This window comes from Perissodus microlepis, chromosome 17 (assembly GCF_051167445.1).
Source record: "Perissodus microlepis isolate ML-2025 ecotype Zambia chromosome 17, ASM5116744v1, whole genome shotgun sequence".
NCBI classification, from domain to species: Eukaryota; Metazoa; Chordata; class Actinopteri; order Cichliformes; family Cichlidae; genus Perissodus; species Perissodus microlepis.
The window spans coordinates 1,456,361-1,473,739 of NC_140477.1; the positions used below are offsets into that span (position 1 = coordinate 1,456,361).

Below are 17,379 nucleotides of genomic sequence, written 5' to 3' on the forward strand. Positions count from 1 at the left end.
CGGTCGTTGTGTCCTTGGGCAAGACACTTCACCCGCAACGGTGCCCTCTGACCACCACCAGTAGGCACCACCTGTAGGCAACCTACTAGTGGTGGTCAGAGGGCCCGGTGTCCGGCAGCCTTGCCTCTGTCAGTGCGCCCCAGGGCGGCTGTGGCTACAATGTAGCTGCCATCACCAGTGTGTGAATGTGTGGATGACTGAATGTAGTGTAAAGCGCTTTGGGGTCCTTAGGGACAAAGTAAAGCGCTATACAAATACAAACCATTTTACCATTTCAGATGACCCCTCCAGTTAATGAGAAGTCATAAGCACAGAACATTCAGTTCAGTTAAATTCAATTCAGTCTCATTTATACAGTGATCCTTCAAGACAACAGTAATCTAAATGAGCTTAAATACGTTAGTTTGTGAATCTGAATATTCTCTCCATCTACTTAGCATTTATCCTCCAGCATCATAAGGCCCCGTGGCTGCTGTTGCTATGTAACTAAGCCACTCAGTCAGTTATAATTTAAGTGTCCCTGTTATCCAGAAGCCCCATTTAAATCCAGATATTTTTATTTTTCTTTTTTTTTTTTTGCACAAATCTTCTTAAGTTACAGTGAAAACAGATGTCATACACAAATAATATTCTCTCCATCTTTGCATTTTTTTATGTTTTATTTTATTTTATTTTATTTTTTTGTCCTTTTACATTATACGGAGCTGCTGTGTAAGTTGCCATGGCTGTTGTTGCTATGTAACTACTTGTAAGGAGTCCAAGGAGGCAGATGACAGCGAGGTGGGAGAGCATACAGAAACCAAGACCCAGCAATCCACGAGAAACCGGAAGGACTGGCAAATCCACTCACACACGGTTATAATTTACATCTCCTTTAAAGTCTATGATGTTACGCAAGAGCACTGTTTAAAATAAAGAGCACAATACTGTGAATCTTCAACTGTGCTTCTTAAGGCCCTACCATCATGTGATTTAAATCTCATCTCCTGGACTAAGTAAATACTCCTGCCCTCTTTACTGATATGGATTCCTGTTTGATTGAATCCATTCTGACTTTCTCTTTTGTGTGCCAGTACAAGTCACTGAACCTAAGAAGCAGACTAAGAGACTGCGAGTATAGTCACAGTGTGCAGCAAAATGGCCTTCGTCACCTGTATAAGGCTAGAAGGCCCAGTTTATTCTGGCTGATCCTAACAACACCTTATTAGAAGAGTCTGGGTGTAGACACAGTATACTGACATGCAGTCTTTAAAATAATTCATTATATTCTTAATGTTGCTCAGTCCTGTATATTTATTATCTGTTTATTGCAATTGCTTGACTGTTGTGTGATTTTGTATGACAAGAATAAAGATATTGTGGATCTTTGATTTCAGTGATTGCTGTGCACCCATCATAAATTAGATATTTCTTATGATACAAAGAACAATTTTACACTCAGATCTGAAAGGATTTAAAATGCCAACAACACCTGAGTGACTTTGTGTTATGAAAACCCTTTTTTATCCCTAGTTTTCAATTTCTCACCTTTCAATCTGAAGTTTTCAACTTGGTGTAAACTTACAACAAAAGTCAAAAGAATGAAATAGTCCTTCAGTTTCCCGAAGCCTTTACTGCAGACACTAATAAACATTGGCGCGTGCAGGAGATACGTGCGCCCACATGATGACATCAATCTTGGACTCTAGCTCGGATCAATAGTGGCTGATGGTTTTCATAATGAAACTCAATGAGGGAGAGCAGATTGCCTGGTCAATGGTTTAGGGAGGGGCTAAATTGTGTTGTTTTTAACAATTGGTTGTCCGGTCAAGCTACTACCACGTGGGGGTAAGAATAAGCCAATAGGCGCTACTTGGGGCGTGGCCTAGAAAAGCGTCGGTGCCATCATGCTAGCTGAAGAAGTCCTGTGTAACTAGCTTTGCGAACTCATGTACTGAGCGTTTTGGTGTCTTGGTTTTTTTATTCGCGTAGTGTCATTTTTTTCACAGTCACTGGGAAGTAAAATGGAAACAGCAACTTGTGTTTGAGGACGGTGATTTTTTTCTTTCGAAAAGGACGTAGGACAGCGGTCTCGGTTTCCTAGCCTGTAAGCTAGCGCGGCCATCACGACCAGAACAACACACACCAAGTCCACAAGTCGGCGTTTGGCAGTTGGACGTTTCTGCCACCATCATGGAGAAGGTAGTTCGCATACCCCATGTTTATTACTGTGGTTTAAGCTGTATAGCTGGTGTCATAAGGCATACAGTAATTGTAAGCCAGCTAACTGAGGCTACCGGCTAGCTGCTAGCCACACCTGCTCCTCCTGTTGGTATTCAAGGCCAAGCCGGCATCGATTTGTGCTCTGAGCTGCTCAGCTCTATCCTGCCCATTTGAAACCTCTTGATGGACTCTGTGCGATATTGCATCCACTTTGAAGGTTAATGGCGACGTTGAAGGGCGGCAGGTTTGTTGTCGCGAAAGATGAGGTAACGCCCTGAATGCTGTATCCAGTCATCTGCAGGGACCTGTCACCTGCTCAGCAGCATCTGCATTAAGAGGAGCACACCTACACTCATGTCGGTGGTGATGATTTACACTGTTGCTGTCAGCCGACACGAGTAAACTACAGCAGTCTGTCTGCTAAAAGTCAGATGATTTCAGACTTGCGATCTTTGGATGTATGAAGTCGAAGATGAAAGACAAATGAAATGAGAGCTGCAGAGTCTAACAGTCACCTCACCTTCTTTCCACAGGCTGATTTCTTGAAAGGACTTCCTGTCTACAACAAGAGCAACTTCAGCAGGTTTCATGCAGATTCAGTTTGTAAAGCATCTGTAAGTAGCCTTTAAAATCACTTGATGCAGTTTTTTAAAGGTTTGTTCATGTCTAGAAGGCACAGCTCTAATTCACAGCCTCTTTCTGATCTCTCGTATAGAACCGCAGGCCCTCCGTGTACCTACCAACACGCGAATACCCCTCTGAACAGAGTAAGTACAGTTGAAACTATAAAACTGCTGTGGTGATGTTTTCAAATGCTTACTAACCGTGGCTAAACTAGCACCCTATGTAATGTGTTTTGTATGTAAAACATCTTGCCTGTGTTTGTTTACAGTCATTGTTACAGAAAAAACCAACATTCTCCTGCGTTACCTCCACCAGCAGTGGGACAAAAAGGTGAGCATGTGAAGTTCTTTCATTTCACACCACATCCTCAATTAGGGTTAGGGCTAAGAGTTGACAGTATTTCTTGAAAGAGAATGGCAGATGAAATAAAGATTTAGATTTTAAACTGCAATTTGGGGAAGGTCTCAGTAAAGAGTGGCAACAGGTACTAATGCAAGAACCTCAATAAATGCTGTGTATAATGTAGCAAGGGAAATATACTGATGGAATTGGCAGGGCCGAGTATGAGCTGCGGTCCCACTCCTGAAATTCAAGTGTTTGTAAGGAGTCTTTATTAGGTCTCAAATAATCACGTGCTATGAAGCAACTGTTCATCTGTGCTTCTGTCACTGACATGTTGAAAGAGAGCGAGGCTGTGATTTTGCTGATTCCTGTGTAATCCTGTGTCAAACAGAATGCAGCAAAGAAAAGGGAACAGGAACAAGCTGAGGGTGACAGCCCGGCGCCCCCGAGGAAGATCGCCAGGACAGATAGCCAAGAGATGAACGAGGACTCATAAGTGCGCGTCCGATTTTGTGTGTGTGTGTGTGGGTATACATGTGTGTTTGCATCAATAGGGTATAGCCAATTTAAGCAAAACCATAGGATAATCCCTCCTGCATGCAGACTTCCTGGTTTTTCCTGGACTATAGCAGGATGTCTTTCCTGGCATGAAGTTAAGTCACTCCAGAGAGAATTGCGGGAAATTCCCACTCACAAAGCCGCCATTTACAGTGTATGAAAATAACGTTGGTAGAAATGATCTCAAGTCGTGCAGGCGAAATCATTACTGGTGTTTTGATTGTGTTGGCTCTTCCCCATGTGGGCCAGTACACATGTATATGTTTGTGTGCATGCTGAGCTGTGAGTGCGGACTGCGTGTGGATCGTAGGATTAAGATGAGACGGACTGGACAGAAAATGTCAGACACTACTCTTAAAAATGTAACTGGTACAAGACTCGTGTAGCCTCTCTGTCATCCGGACAGTCTGTTCTGATTCGTGTGAGTATTTTGTTACTGTTTTAATTTTATTTTATGATGTTTTCGTTGTTGTTTGTAAATGGCAATGAGCTTCCTGCCAGCCACAGTGCCCACCATCTCAGTTTCACTGCCCACTCTGCAACCACACGGGGGCATTGCGACTTCTTTTCCACACTGTTTGAATCGACAGAACCAAGAATGCACTGTGAAGAACAGCACAAAGTAGAAGCGACTCTTCCGGACCCCCACCTTTTTAAACGTGTGGCTTCTTTTGTTTGTTTTATGGTGAATATATTAATATCTGTGTTCTATCCTGGGACTCGTGCTTGTAGGATTAATGTTGTGTCGGCGTGGCTGAGAAGCAGCGTCACGTCTAGCACCTCCCTCTGGCTGATCGAGGCGAGTAAGAAGGGGATTCTCTCTCTTTAAGTTTTAGCAGATCTTTCACCGAAAGATGTGAAGAAAAAGAAAGAGCTGTTACGTCTTAATAGGAAAATACAGAAATGTGAGATTTCATTTTTAGTCGCGCAACTTTGGCAACAGCACAGACACTAAAGAGAAATGTATAGCAACGTGTGGGGAAGGGAAAAGAATGCATAACGTGTGTAAATAATTACAGTAGCTTATCCGATTTAGTATCTGTGTGTCTGCCTTTTTGTAAAAGACTACAGAATAAAGTAGAGAAGAGCCCCAGTGTCCAGTGGATGTTATCTTGCCTTGCATGTTACTGTTTCAGTGGCTGGATGTTATAATCCTGGACCAGAAATAAAGTGTTTTGGGGGGTATTATTAGCTGAGAGGCCTTACGACTCGGATCCAGCTCAGGGCCCGGGTTAGCGTTACTGCTCGTCTCATCTTTGTGACAGCTCCGGATGGTTTTTATTTTATTTTTCTCCCTTCTCGATCGAGAGCTGGCTGCTGTGAGCAGCGGGGGTGGGCGTTTAGACTATTATACTTTCAGCCATAGAATGCACAATAAGCATGCACAGCAAAGTGCAGCTGCCATCCTGCCTGATTCAGTTTGTATCGGTGTCCATACACCCAAAAAAGCTTTTCTTTTTCTGTCCTTTAAAAAAAATCGTTCTTATCACTCCCCGGCTGAGTCACGACGTAACCTCCTCTCTTTCCTGTTTTGTGGGTCGACGGTGCGGTCAGTCATCTTCATATCTACACTGTAAATACCCAGTCTTGTTATTTCAAGTATAAAAACCTCATTATGCTTCTGCTCAGACTGTTCTACACCACCCGAAGCCTTGCCCCACATGTGTTAGATCAGATATGTTCTTTTTAGCTTTGCTGAAATAAAACTGGATTAAAACACTTTTGGTTTATGTGGTACTTCAAAAATGTAAAAAAGCGGTTCACAACACATGGAATGCATTTGAAATAGTTTTATTAACTATTTGTCAGGTCTTACAAAAATATGACAAAATAAATTAAAAGAAATAAATAATCCCATTTCCCAGTATTTTTCTTTAAAAGATCTTTTTTTGTACAGTGGTACATTGGAAGAGCGTATGATGTTGTGTAAGTGAGGCTTCCATGAAAATGTCTCGTCTTTGAGGTTCGGGTCGGGCTTTAATGTGCTGCGGTGAGTCTCACCTGTTCACATCCACTCTGAAACACAGAAACATTAATACGTCCATTCAGTCCTTTCCTGCTTATTCCAAATGAGACAGACGATGTCCGAACTTTTCAAAGAAGCTGTTCTGATAAAGAGTCCGAGCTTGTGTCCTGATGCAGGCGATGCCTGCGCCGTCACGCTGCTGTTCCTCCAAACGTTACAGATCTCCGTTGCAGAACATGTTTCACTGCAAAAACGAAAAAAGTAACAAGCCGATGTCTGTTGTGATGCTCTTCAGCTTGACCTGAACAAGGTGGGAATGCACACATGGAAGTGACCTCCGCTCGGCGGATCTATTCAGCGCACCAGTTCTGCTTCTCTACGGGACTTTTTCAAACGATGGACTCTTACGCACCATGAAGCCATTTATCCCTGAAATCCTGATGCTGCAAGAATATCAAGGGTTTTTAATGAGACTGTGCTCAGCTACGTCGTCACCGTCTCGCTCTGCTGCTCTTAAGATCACACACGCTGATGATGTCACGTTTCTCTTAGCCTCGGCCTTCTCCATTTACATTTATAATGAACAGTACCTTCCAAATATTCCTAAAAAATGATAACATGACTGCACAGACTATTTCGGTATTGCATTTAATGTCAGTAAGAACTTTTTGCCTCCCGGAAAGAACATTTTTCGTCTCTTCTGCAGGCGTGTGAGCGAAAAATGGACTTCTAAAACTAACACATTAAAGCTGTAACAGAATACAAAAACCTGTTAAGCCGATGCAGGTCAGGGTAGGTTCTTAACATTAAATAGGAAACAGGCGATCTGAGAGAGCTGACAGTAAAACATAAAGGGAAAGAAAATGCATAGAGTCTGGGTGAGGATGATGCGTTGGAGTTGGGGTTTGAGGTTGGGTTCGTGTCGAGCTTTAGTACTACACGTCAACTTCAACGCTGTGTTATTGCCCAAATCCTCGCCGGAGGTGAACGTGTGGAAATGCATAGTTAATGTTTCCGTATCTCGACAGTGCGGCGGCCTCTGAATCCTCCCTCAGTGTCTCATATCATCATAAACTTGTCAGACTGCTTTAATTTTGCTGCCTGTGGTGACTAAATAACCAGCGCCACCTTCTGGAGACCCCGCAGAAGTGAAATACCAGCTAAGGGTAGATGCTGGGCTCATTGAAAATACATGGATCATGCAAACAATTTGCAAAGTACAGTACTGTGAAAAAGTTTTAGGCACTCTGAGATGTTTGCATGTTTTTGTAAATCACATGATGCCATCCTGCTTTTTGAAAAATGACGATGACCTAAAATGTATCTTCAGTGAGAAAAGGGAGTCCTGCAACACATGCATTGGTCCCTGCAGAACCTCTATGGTGATGTCATCAAGTGAGCCAGTAAATGCATGAAGAGAGACACAGCCTGACTCCAGAGAAGGATTCTGGGTAAGATCTCATAATGACTGAGCGACTGTGTAGTCAAATGAAGCTCTCACTAATGTAGGGTTTTTCTATTTACTGAACTCCTGTCAGGTAAACTGACATCTTTCAAAGTATTCTCACATATTTTAGTGCCTAAAACCTTTATAGAGTACTGTACGTCTTGGGTTAACAGTATAATCTGAAAAGTTCTGCACTGGTTAAAAAAAGGGAATTTCCATCTTCTGCAAATAAAAACAGCTGTTCAAGAAGAAAAGAAAACATGAATATTTTGAAAGCTCGTTGCTGCCGACTGCATGCACCATGTGAAAGGGGGAAATGAACAGAAATGCATTTTTTGCATAATGATGAGGCAGGCTGGTGTGGGCCCTCTGTGCCGAGGTGGTTTCTATGCAGGGCGTCAGGCTTTAGTGCAAATGTTACTTCTTTAACTCTGTGCTCGTTTGCCAAGTCTAGCTGGAGTTTGTGGAATGAGGCACCATCTGTGTTTACAAGGCGCTCTACGGACTCGGATGGAGAACAGCATGCAACGGGCATCTCTGCTCCTTTTCCTCGAAAATCGCTCGCTCTTCCAAAATACTGTGATTTTTACGACTTACTAAGCTCGCCGCTTTCTATTGGAGCAAACCGGGTTCTGCAAAGCTCAGACCTCACCTCTGCTTTGAAAATAAAGCTGGTGATACATCAGGGGCGACTGTTAAGGAGGGGCTTATGCGATGATTGACACAAAAAAACCAAAACACTGACTCATATTGCTTTTCCACTCTTCAGCTTCAGTACGAAAGCGAAGGGCCCAACAACTCGTCGCAGTTTAAAAATGAGACCGATTTCTAACGATCGCTTGTGTGGTGACAGCTAAAAAACACTCAGTAATTATCTGATGTACAATCTCTAATCCGTTCGTACCGCCATGTAAGCTTTTTTCCCTTTAACTCCTCCCCTCCACGACAGACTGTTGGTGTGAAACCACCGAGATGTTTACAATTTCTGACAAGAAGAAATCAGGAAACAAAGCTCTGCTTTAAAGGCGTAAAAATATTAGAAACGCAGCTCATGCATTTCTTTATGTATTGCAGACGAGGAAGAATTTGAATATTTGTGTGTGTGTGTGTGTGTGTGTGTGTGTGTGTGTGTGTGTGTGTGTGTGTGTGTGTGTGTGTTCGGTCATGATAGAAGGGCTTTCGTCTTTCTTACAAAGCCTGTTTTTTTTGTTTCTTTCTCTATTTTATTTTTTTTTGTCTCGCAGCAGAAAAAGCAAACCAGAACAACAGTCTCGCCTCATCAGCTTCTGCTCTCCTACACCGGCCTGTGACAGCACAGAGGGCAGGTCAGGCCTTCCTCACAGTAAACACGTCACCTGTTCAGGTGAGATGGAACCAAAGACAAGTTGCGCTTTTTTTGTCGTCGTTTTCTAGATTTTAAAACCAGCCGCGTCCAAGTCTGACGAATGTCCGTTCTCTGCGCCTTCCCCTCCGGGTGAGGGGATCTCGTCCGGAACGCCATTCAAGTCAGACCGGGAAGGCTGTCTTTCCGACGTCTGCGATGATGACCCCTCTCCTGACCTGGGCAGCGGAGCTCCGTTCGTGGAAGTCCCTCCCTCGGATTTCCCAAAGTTAAACAATTTCCCGGGGTTGAAGGCTTTATTGGGTGACTGAGAACGCTCCTGAGAGCTGCTACCTGATAATGACGATGATGACGGCGGCGCTGTCGCCGTGGCGCTGGCAGATGTGGTGCCGGCGGCCGCAGAAGCCGCAGCACCTTCCCTCTTATTCTCAGGCGACTTGAGGAATTTGAAGCTCAAGAAGCCGGGCAGTTTCGGCTCGCTGCCCGTGGGTGACTGTGGGGAGCGGGCGCCACCCGAGGAGAACTTGCTCTGCAGCGGGATGATCTGCTTCAGCTTCATCACATTATTATTGGCCAACAGGGAGCTGGGCCTCTTGGGCTTGTCCGACCCGCCGCTCCCTCCTCCGCCTCCACCCCCAGAACGTGATTTGCTGCCGTGACCTTTGTCGTGGTGGTGATCCCCCGAAACGTCGCCTTTGCTGTCGTCCCGCTCCCTCTCCCTGCGAGCCATGTGCTCTGCCTGCCTTTGCCTCTCCTCCTCCTCCCTCTTCCTCCTCTGCAGCTGCTGGTAATGCTGCTGCGCCTGCCGCTCGTGCTTCTGCAGAGGAAGGGAAACGTTCTCACAATGCATTCATAAAGAATCAGCAGTAGTCAACTACTACACTACCGCAGCGCGACTTGTCTAAAAGCCCTTACTGCAGTCAGAATCTTGCATTAGTGCTCCCGGGGCAGCTACAAGCTAATCTCTTTCCCTGTGTTGTGCAGCACAGCTGACAACCTTTACAGTAACACAGTCATTTTGCTACAATATCAAAGCAACTTTAGTCATTTATTTCCAAAAAGAAACAACTGCAGTGCTGTAGCATCATAAGGTTAATGAGGGAGACTTTAAAGGGCTTCTTCGAACTCCCTGAAGTCACCTTAAAGGCCTCCCTGCGCTGGTAATCCAGTTTAGCCATCTCCTCTTTGACCCACGTAGGAATGTCGGGAATAGCCACATGGATGATGTATTTCAACAGGATGGCAAAGTGCTGCAAACAGACAGAGAGGTGGAAAACAAGGAAGGTGAAGTCAAACAATTATAAAGTAATTCACATACAGTAAATAGGACACGGTGCCTCAAACGCCCTCTTTAAGCAACTTGTCACTTGAGGTCATTCTTGCAACATTTGGGCTCAAACTATCTTCTTTATCAGGCCAGCACAGAGCTGCAGGCTGTTGACCCCTCTGGATGCAGACGGCCGGCACAGTGAAGCACAGCCTGTTTCTAAATATGTTACAAGCTGTAGCAGCAGCGTTGTGCACAGAGGGTTTCAGTTCCTTTGTTCATGCGTTTGGTGAGTAAAAACTGGTTTGATGTCATGACTGGCCGCCAAATCTCATCTTCCTATTAGTAAACTATTTCCTGGGCTTCTACTTCATTACAACGTGTCATGAAAGTGAAATCTCTGTGTTAAACAGTTTACCGACTGATGAAGTAATTGAGTAAACGTTCTGTTAAATGTCCATCCCAGTCTTTACAGGTAGGAAAACTGTGTGACGGGAAAAGACTGAAAGAGCGCCGCTGTGTTTCAGACTGAGCAGGAAGTAGCTGCGGTACCTCGAGGATGACGATGGAGATGATGGCCATCTCAGGGCTGAGCCATGGAAAGAGACGCTGTAGCTGACCACACTGACCAATCAGGTAGCAGTTCACTATGATGGCAATCAGGCCCATGGCTTCCATCGCAGTCTGTGAACGGGAAAATAAAAGGTTTCCATTTTTTTCTGACTTTGTGCTTTGCTCTTAAATCAAGTTCAGCCAGACTCTGATTACTGATGAACTTGATTAGATTATTAACATTAATGCCGTTTGTGTGTTAATCAGCTCCCCTTGACCTTTAATTTATCACTTTTAGATGTTCACACAGTGCATTTCTTACCTGCCACTGGCCGATGCTCTCCACACGGACTCCAAAGGGCCTCTGCAGGCCGGTGCAGAGCTTAAAGGCATCACTGCGGATCTCAATGATGTTGTTGATGAGAGCGCACATGGCAGCCAGAGGAAAGGCAGAGGAGAAGAGCACCACGTAGCCAAACTGGACAAACATCTCCTGGTAGTCTTGGAAAGTGTCCTAAGTAGGACAAAGTGGAGCAATAAGCCAAATGCAGTCTGTGCAGTACGTGACTACATGGCTGCCGCGGACGACGCTGCATTTTCTGTGGACTAAACTCATTTGTAGATGAGATATATAAGATACAATAAGATATGGCAGTCATACAAGCATTTCTAAGTTCTGTAGGATTCATGCTGTAGTTCTAGGATTCAAAGCGCGATCAGTTTATAAAGAGAATAACAGAGAACGAGTCGTTCTGCCTGTAAACACCAGGCGTTTAGAATGAACTGTGATGAAACTCTGTAGGCAGGTGGAGTCGGCTCAGGAAACTTTGGCTTACATCCACCGAGGTCTGCGGGGATGATTATCACACGTGTGGTGTACAGTCAACATATGGTACTTATAAAGTACCGATTTTATAAGGTTCAAAATATCACATCACATTTGACTTGATTGAGCTGAACCTCGGTGATAATAATGCTGCACTGAGCATGTAAAACTACGCAGGCATATAGTGATTGTAAATATCACGTTACTCAATCACCTCTGATCGCTTCTTCAAATGAGGTCAAACTTTCAAGAAAACCTCTGATCTTTAAAACTATACTAAATACTAAATATCACACTACAGTTTGGATCCAAATATGTCACATTTGACCTCTGACCTCACTTGCATTTCCCTTCTGTCAGTAGTCTATGGAGCTTGGAAAGAAAAGCGTCTCATCTGAGAAGCTTCTTCAGTTCTAAGTGCGACTGGTGGAGAATCCCAGATTTAAGCCCTGTGGGAGTGTCCCAAAGAGTGCCATGGACCCCCTATTGATCCTCTACCCAATCACAATCAGCCAAGGTTTCAGTTGAGCCGTACGTGCAGGGTGAGTATATATGTGCACTTACTGAGTACGTCTGCATGCAGCTCTCCATCTCCGCCTGAGTGAGCGTGGTGCTCTCTCTCTCCTCTGGGGGATCAATCCACGATTCCCTTTTCGTTTTCGGCTCGACCCTCTCGGCGCTCCGGCCTCTTCTTCTGTGACGCAGCGACGCGCTGCTCTCAGATCCAGAAGGCAGCGGGCTGGCGGCGGCGGCACCGGCGGCAGCATCAGCGGCCTCAGCCCTGCCCCCGCTCGAGTCCTTCACATCATGAATTCCGTTGTCGTTGTCGTCGTCGTCGTCGCACATTTCGAACACCGAGGCCGGGTCCATTCCCTTTTCCACCATGGTGGGGCTTCCCTCCTCCAGAAAGCTGCTGTCCACAGGGGGCCCACTGCACGCCGCCTTTCTGTCCACCTTAACCACGACATCGCTGATCAGTTACATGATTCAACCTCTAAAGCGTGAACGTGCTAACGCAGGTCACGCGGCACTGTACCTTCTCTATGAAGCTCACTTTCCTCAGCTTCAAGCCGCAGTCGATCAAACTTTCCTCCTCCGTCTCTCCTTCGCTGAACCTCCCGCTGTCAGCCTCGTCCTTCTCAGCTCCCTCCTCCTCATCAGGCACTCCACATCCTCCGTTCAGACACTTCTTTTCCCTGAGAGCAGGTGAAGAGACAGATAAACGTCAGAGTAACTGTGTGCCAACCTGTTCTGGCGGTCTGTGCACTCGGTGTCTGATAGCTATGAATCATAACTGCATGCGGTGCGTGAACAATAGCGGAGGACGATAAAGTGTCGTTCTGTCTGCACCCGAGCGGCTCTGTTTGTAGTGACTAACGCAGTAAGTGTTGGTGTGAATGACAGCTAAACACATGAACGTCACGGTTCGCCGCACCGACACGGATCTTTCAGCACACGCTTTCTTTACTGCATCATCTTTACTGAACGGCTCAGAGCACCACCTTCTGTCTGGCTGCCCCACTCCAGGCCTGGTGCCCCTCAGTCCGGGTCCTGGCATGGTCTGGTCAGTGGGAGACGCCATGGCTTTTCCAGCTGCCAGCCGGGCGTATTTCAGCAGCACTGAGAGCAGCAGGTCCCACACGGCTCGCAGCGTAAGCTCTCCCAGCTTGTGACGCTCATACAGGTAAGGCTGCAGCACCTCCTTAACGTTTTGAAGGAACTGGCGTATGATGAGTAGAGTGGCCAGCATCTGACAAACACAAGGCAGAGAAACAGCTGCAGCACTCACAGATCACAGCGCACTGATTCGAGCATTTAAAAGAAACAAGACAGGATAGATGACAGTGGACAGAGCGCAGGAGGAGCAGCGAGAGAGGACTTAATAAAATAAGGTGAAAACATTTCAAATAAAGAGACATGTATGCAGACTGTGTGCTCAAGGCAAGCTCCGCCCGAATGGTTCCCTATTCCAAGCAGTAGGAGGGACCCTGTAATCGGGGGTCCTGAGGTGCTAGGCAGCAATCGCTGTGTCACATTCGAACTCTAAAAAGTACAGCAGCCTCTCACCTACAGACCTCGCTGCACACGGCAGACACGAACGATCTCAACTAAACTGCTCCACCAAGCCGAGACACAAAGTGACGCACAATAATTACACCTCCGCCCTGTGACAGGCTCGAAGGAAAAGTTCATCAGTCTTGAAACTAAAGTTTCTTTAGACGCAGCAGTCAAGACGTGCGACGGGCTTATTTGTGGACAGCTGACTAGAAACCTCAAAGTTGTCATGTTTTCCCGGCTCTGTCACGGATGCTTCATGCAACAGGAGACGCTGCGGCACCTCTTCCCACGGCCCGGTCCCTCGTCCAAATACTTTGACCTGTGGACGAACGGGAGACGTCCAGAACAGGAACTGACAGGAAGCAGAACGGCTACAAATAAAACCATTTCATTAGTTTTAATCTCATGCGTGAGTCCAACACAGACACAGTTCTTTGTTTCTGAAAAGTAATCTGGAAGAAGAAATATAAATTAAGATTAAACGGGTAACTGAACACAACTATACTCTTATCATTTTGGGATTCATGACCATTTTTAATAAACCTTCATTTAGGTTCGATGTGAACGTGTCTCTGTCTGTGCACAAAGTATTTATTTAGCTTTACAAAATAAAGTTTCTTAAGAGTTTAATCTGGTTAAACTCAGTGATCTCCTGGTTTTTACAACAAAAATGTTTCTTTGTTTCTCTGATCTTGTCAATAAGCACAGAAAAAGAAACTGAGTTGCATTAAACCATAACTGAGGTTTAACAGTCAAAGCCAAGAGTTTAATATGTCTTCAATCATATAATCACACACGCAGAGGTTAGACAGGGACTGCATCACCACAAAGCTCACGATCCATTATTGCCTTTAATCTGAAAGCAGCTCCTTCAGGTCAAACACTGATGCACAACACGCTGCGCAGAAGATGCTACAGCACAGAAACAGAGAGCATACAGGACATAATCATATCTTCAATAATGGACAGCACAGGGACTGAGAGACGGAGACGCTGCTCTCTGATTGCTAACATATCTCAGCCTTTCATGGTAGTTCCAGTAAATCAGAAAGCTTTACCGACGTGTGGAGAGCCTGAGCTGTGCTGGTTTAAACTGGGAAAACTGGGAAGTCAGCTGACATCGAGAGTCCGAAAGGTGGAGCAGATGGTGAGAAGCTGAGGGACAAGATGACTCACAGAGGGAAAAAAGCCCAAGAAAGAAATCCACAATTCCCATCACAAGGAATACCAGGAAGACTGATCTTCAGATGAAAGGACCCAATAGAAGAAGTATGAAGAGGCGCGTTTTGAGAGTTGATGTCATTGAATATGAAGTTTGTTTTAGATAATCAGACATTATCTGCTGACAGCTACAAAGTCCCAAGTCTCCCAAATACAGAGATGTAATGAAAACAGCCCTGCAGCCATTTAACAGCGTGGAAGTTTGGAGCTTTCAGCAGACAAACCAGCACACGTTCTTTCCAAAGCACACCTGCTCCCCGATTGGCACCGAGCTGGCATGCAAAGGCATAACGGAGGTGGTCAGAAACAGACCTCTGACCTTCCCTACGCGTAACAGGGATCGTACTTTGTTCCCGAGCAAAGCCCTGAAGAACCAGGGAACAGAGACCACCAGCATCTTGATTTTCAGGGAGATGTGAGGCAGCACATTGACCCGGACCTGCCGCTGCAGACTCCTGATCAGAGACAACACCAGCAGCATCTTCCACAAACGGACAAACGCACGGATGTGCGGATTAATGACGACATCGACGAGTGAGTGCGAGTATCTGAGCGGCGGAAACGGCTCACCTCTTTCAGGCGCTCCATGTCTTTGAGGTAGAATCCGATGTAAAAAAGGCTGAGATAGGAATTTACAAACTGAAACTGCAAGAGACAGAAAGGCCAGGTGTGATTAAATAGGAAGAGGAATTAGCTCCACCCAATCCCAAAGCAGAGGACGACACTTACAAGAACCATTTTGATGATGAGATTTTTCTCATAGGCACTCTGGAGTCTATAGTTTTCTGTGGAAACACAACATCAGCTTAACACACCTGTCGAGCCATTAAAAACATGCAGCACGGTAAAAGCTTTAATCATTAACTACTTAATTAGTAACTAATGAACAGACTGTAGAGCTTCACTCCTTTATTTGAGCGCTCAAAGCACTTCTACAGACACACTCACACACACACACACACACTCACACACACACACACTCACACACACTCTGATGGACGCATCGTGTCCAGACTGCAGGAACCTTCTGATTCGTGCGCCCTGCTCGACCTCTCGAGCCACAGCCAGCTCAGCAGGTCGCGCTCAAAAGGAATTGCCAGCGATCCATAACTAATATTAATAACTAATATTAATAACTAATATTAATAACTAATATTAAGGAAGCGACTTTCAGGAGATCATCTTGAGTAAGAGACGCTCTGCTCTGAATCTGCGGTTACGTTTTGCCGGCCTAGCAGCTCGGCGCTCACCCATGTCATTGAGCCAGCAGGCGATTTTCCTGTACACCTCATCACATGCAGTCACAGTGATAGCGAGCATGATTTTGGGGATGAAGCGAGCCAGCCGAGGCATTTCCTTGATCCCCATCACAAACTCCTGCAGAGACACAAATACAACTTCTCAGCCCCCAAAGGAAATAAACACTCACATTCTGGATTATGAAGCGTGGAGTCTATTTGTTTATTATCAGTTACTGTCTGTGGTTTTTGGTTTCGTGGCCATTAAAGCTTCTTTAAAACGCTTCATTACGTCAAACTCTAAAAGAAATCTGACAAAAGAAGATGATTTTCTTGCGTTAAGTTTGCTGCTGTATTCATCAAAGCGGGACACAACAAAGAAAACAGATGCTGACAGCTGGACTGACCTGCAGCTCAAAGCAGATGAGCATGACCAGGAAGACAAAACAGAGACAGAGGATACAGATGGGCAGGCTGACCAGCCACCTGAATAGACGCCTCCGCCACGGAGGATAGTAGAACTCCTCGCATCCCGTTATAGGACTGCAGCGCTTGATTCCCTGCAGACAGAGGATATGAAACAGCGTTAAAGGGGAGAGGCTGGAGGGAAAACGTACAAAGCACTCATTTGAGTTCTCAAAGGTAAAATGTGAAGCGGAGCCTTCAGCCAGCCGTCACACAGGAGACTCGCTGCCTTTATCGTTGGCTTTAAATGTTCCTTTTTGATAAAGCCAATATTTTAGGGGTGGGTCAGGTGACCCTGGACCCCACATTAGTGACGCTGTTAGATAATCACAGTAACATATTTTTGTTTTGTGCTTTTTCTCCTCTTTGCATTTTTTTCTTCAATTTTTGAAAACATGAAGCACGTTTCACATAAATGCACATAAACGGACTGTTTTCTACTCTCACTGCTCAAAGCACTTTAAACAACTCGCCTCGTTGACTCACATCGACACTGTGGTGAAGTTCTCCTTCTTTGTTGAGGCAGCCGTCAAAAATGAAACCCGTCCTGTTGAGACTCTGATCTGAGCATTTACTGCAATTCATTGGCTTCCATTAAGTTTTGAATCCATTTTAAAATTCTTGTATTTGTTTTTAAGTCTTAATGATCTCGCCTCTTATTATTTGTCTGAGCTGCTTCACCCTTACGTGCCGTCTCGTGCTCTTAGATCAGCTAGCTGTCCCAGAGACATTTTAGAAAATTTTTGCAGCTTTGTCTCCCAAAATGTGGAACGAGCTGCCTCTGGAGCTCAGGCAGGCTCCATCCCTCGCTGCTTTTAAAGCTCATTTAAAAACACACCTTTCCTCCTCGGCCTTCAGCCCGTGTGAGTTGTCGTCTGTGTTTTTGCCCTGTGTACCGATTTATTCTTTTGTTCTCTTATTTTGGTACAGCACTTTGATCAGCTGTTATGTTGTTTTTGAAGTGAAATTCTCACAAACACTGTTTATGCTTTTTGTACTGAAGTGCTTTCTATCTAACATTCATACTTCATTATTTTCTTTCCCGAGGATTCGGCTGCAGGCTGGAGCAGCCAGCGATCAAACCACCGACCCTCCGATTAGTGGACGACCTGCTCGACTCCTCAGCTACAGCCACCCCAATCAATCAATCAATCAATCAATCAATCAATCCTGAGTTCCACTTCTGACATCTCCTTGTAGTGGAAGAGTAACTAAAGCTGTTCCCAAATTACATAATTAAAGTTTTTGTGAATAAAGCAGGAGAAAAAAGG

General features: G+C 45.2%; 2 protein-coding genes across 4 annotated transcripts in view; one reads left to right on the forward strand and one right to left on the reverse strand.

Moving 5' to 3' along the window:
* Positions 1-1,845: 1,845 nt before the first annotated feature.
* On the forward strand, positions 1,846-5,445 carry dda1 (DET1 and DDB1 associated 1). The gene is made up of 5 exons (XM_084909426.1): positions 1,846-2,181; positions 2,736-2,816; positions 2,918-2,969; positions 3,095-3,156; positions 3,560-5,445. The coding sequence occupies exons 1-5, from the start codon at positions 2,173-2,175 to the stop codon at positions 3,662-3,664; spliced, it is 309 nt and encodes a 102-aa protein (XP_084765552.1). The 5' UTR covers positions 1,846-2,172; the 3' UTR covers positions 3,665-5,445.
* Positions 5,446-5,501: 56 nt separating this feature from the next.
* Positions 5,502-17,379, reverse strand: part of ano8b (anoctamin 8b) — a 37,820-nt gene continuing 25,942 nt past the window's right edge. For 2 of the 3 annotated variants that reach the window (XM_084909423.1, XM_084909424.1), the window contains exons 9-19: positions 16,051-16,203; positions 15,656-15,782; positions 15,135-15,190; positions 14,976-15,050; positions 12,629-12,876; positions 12,163-12,322; positions 11,691-12,080; positions 10,623-10,814; positions 10,301-10,432; positions 9,621-9,731; positions 5,502-9,298 (exon numbers count right to left, since the gene is read on the reverse strand). In XM_084909423.1, the coding sequence (XP_084765549.1) occupies positions 8,549-9,298; positions 9,621-9,731; positions 10,301-10,432; positions 10,623-10,814; positions 11,691-12,080; positions 12,163-12,322; positions 12,629-12,876; positions 14,976-15,050; positions 15,135-15,190; positions 15,656-15,782; positions 16,051-16,203 (2,394 nt within the window). In that variant the 3' untranslated portion in view covers positions 5,502-8,548. Of the gene's footprint in view, positions 9,299-9,620; positions 9,732-10,300; positions 10,433-10,622; positions 10,815-11,690; positions 12,081-12,162; positions 12,323-12,628; positions 12,877-14,751; positions 14,887-14,975; positions 15,051-15,134; positions 15,191-15,655; positions 15,783-16,050; positions 16,204-17,379 lie in introns of all 3 variants that reach the window. The other variant, XM_084909425.1, reaches the window with a different exon arrangement.

Coding starts and splice junctions, on each gene's coding strand:
- dda1 (XM_084909426.1), top strand. Junction 2,970..3,094: donor CGAATACCCCTCTGAACAGA/GTAAGTACAGTT, acceptor GTTTGTTTACAG/TCATTGTTACAGAAAAAACC. Junction 3,157..3,559: donor ACCAGCAGTGGGACAAAAAG/GTGAGCATGTGA, acceptor TGTGTCAAACAG/AATGCAGCAAAGAAAAGGGA.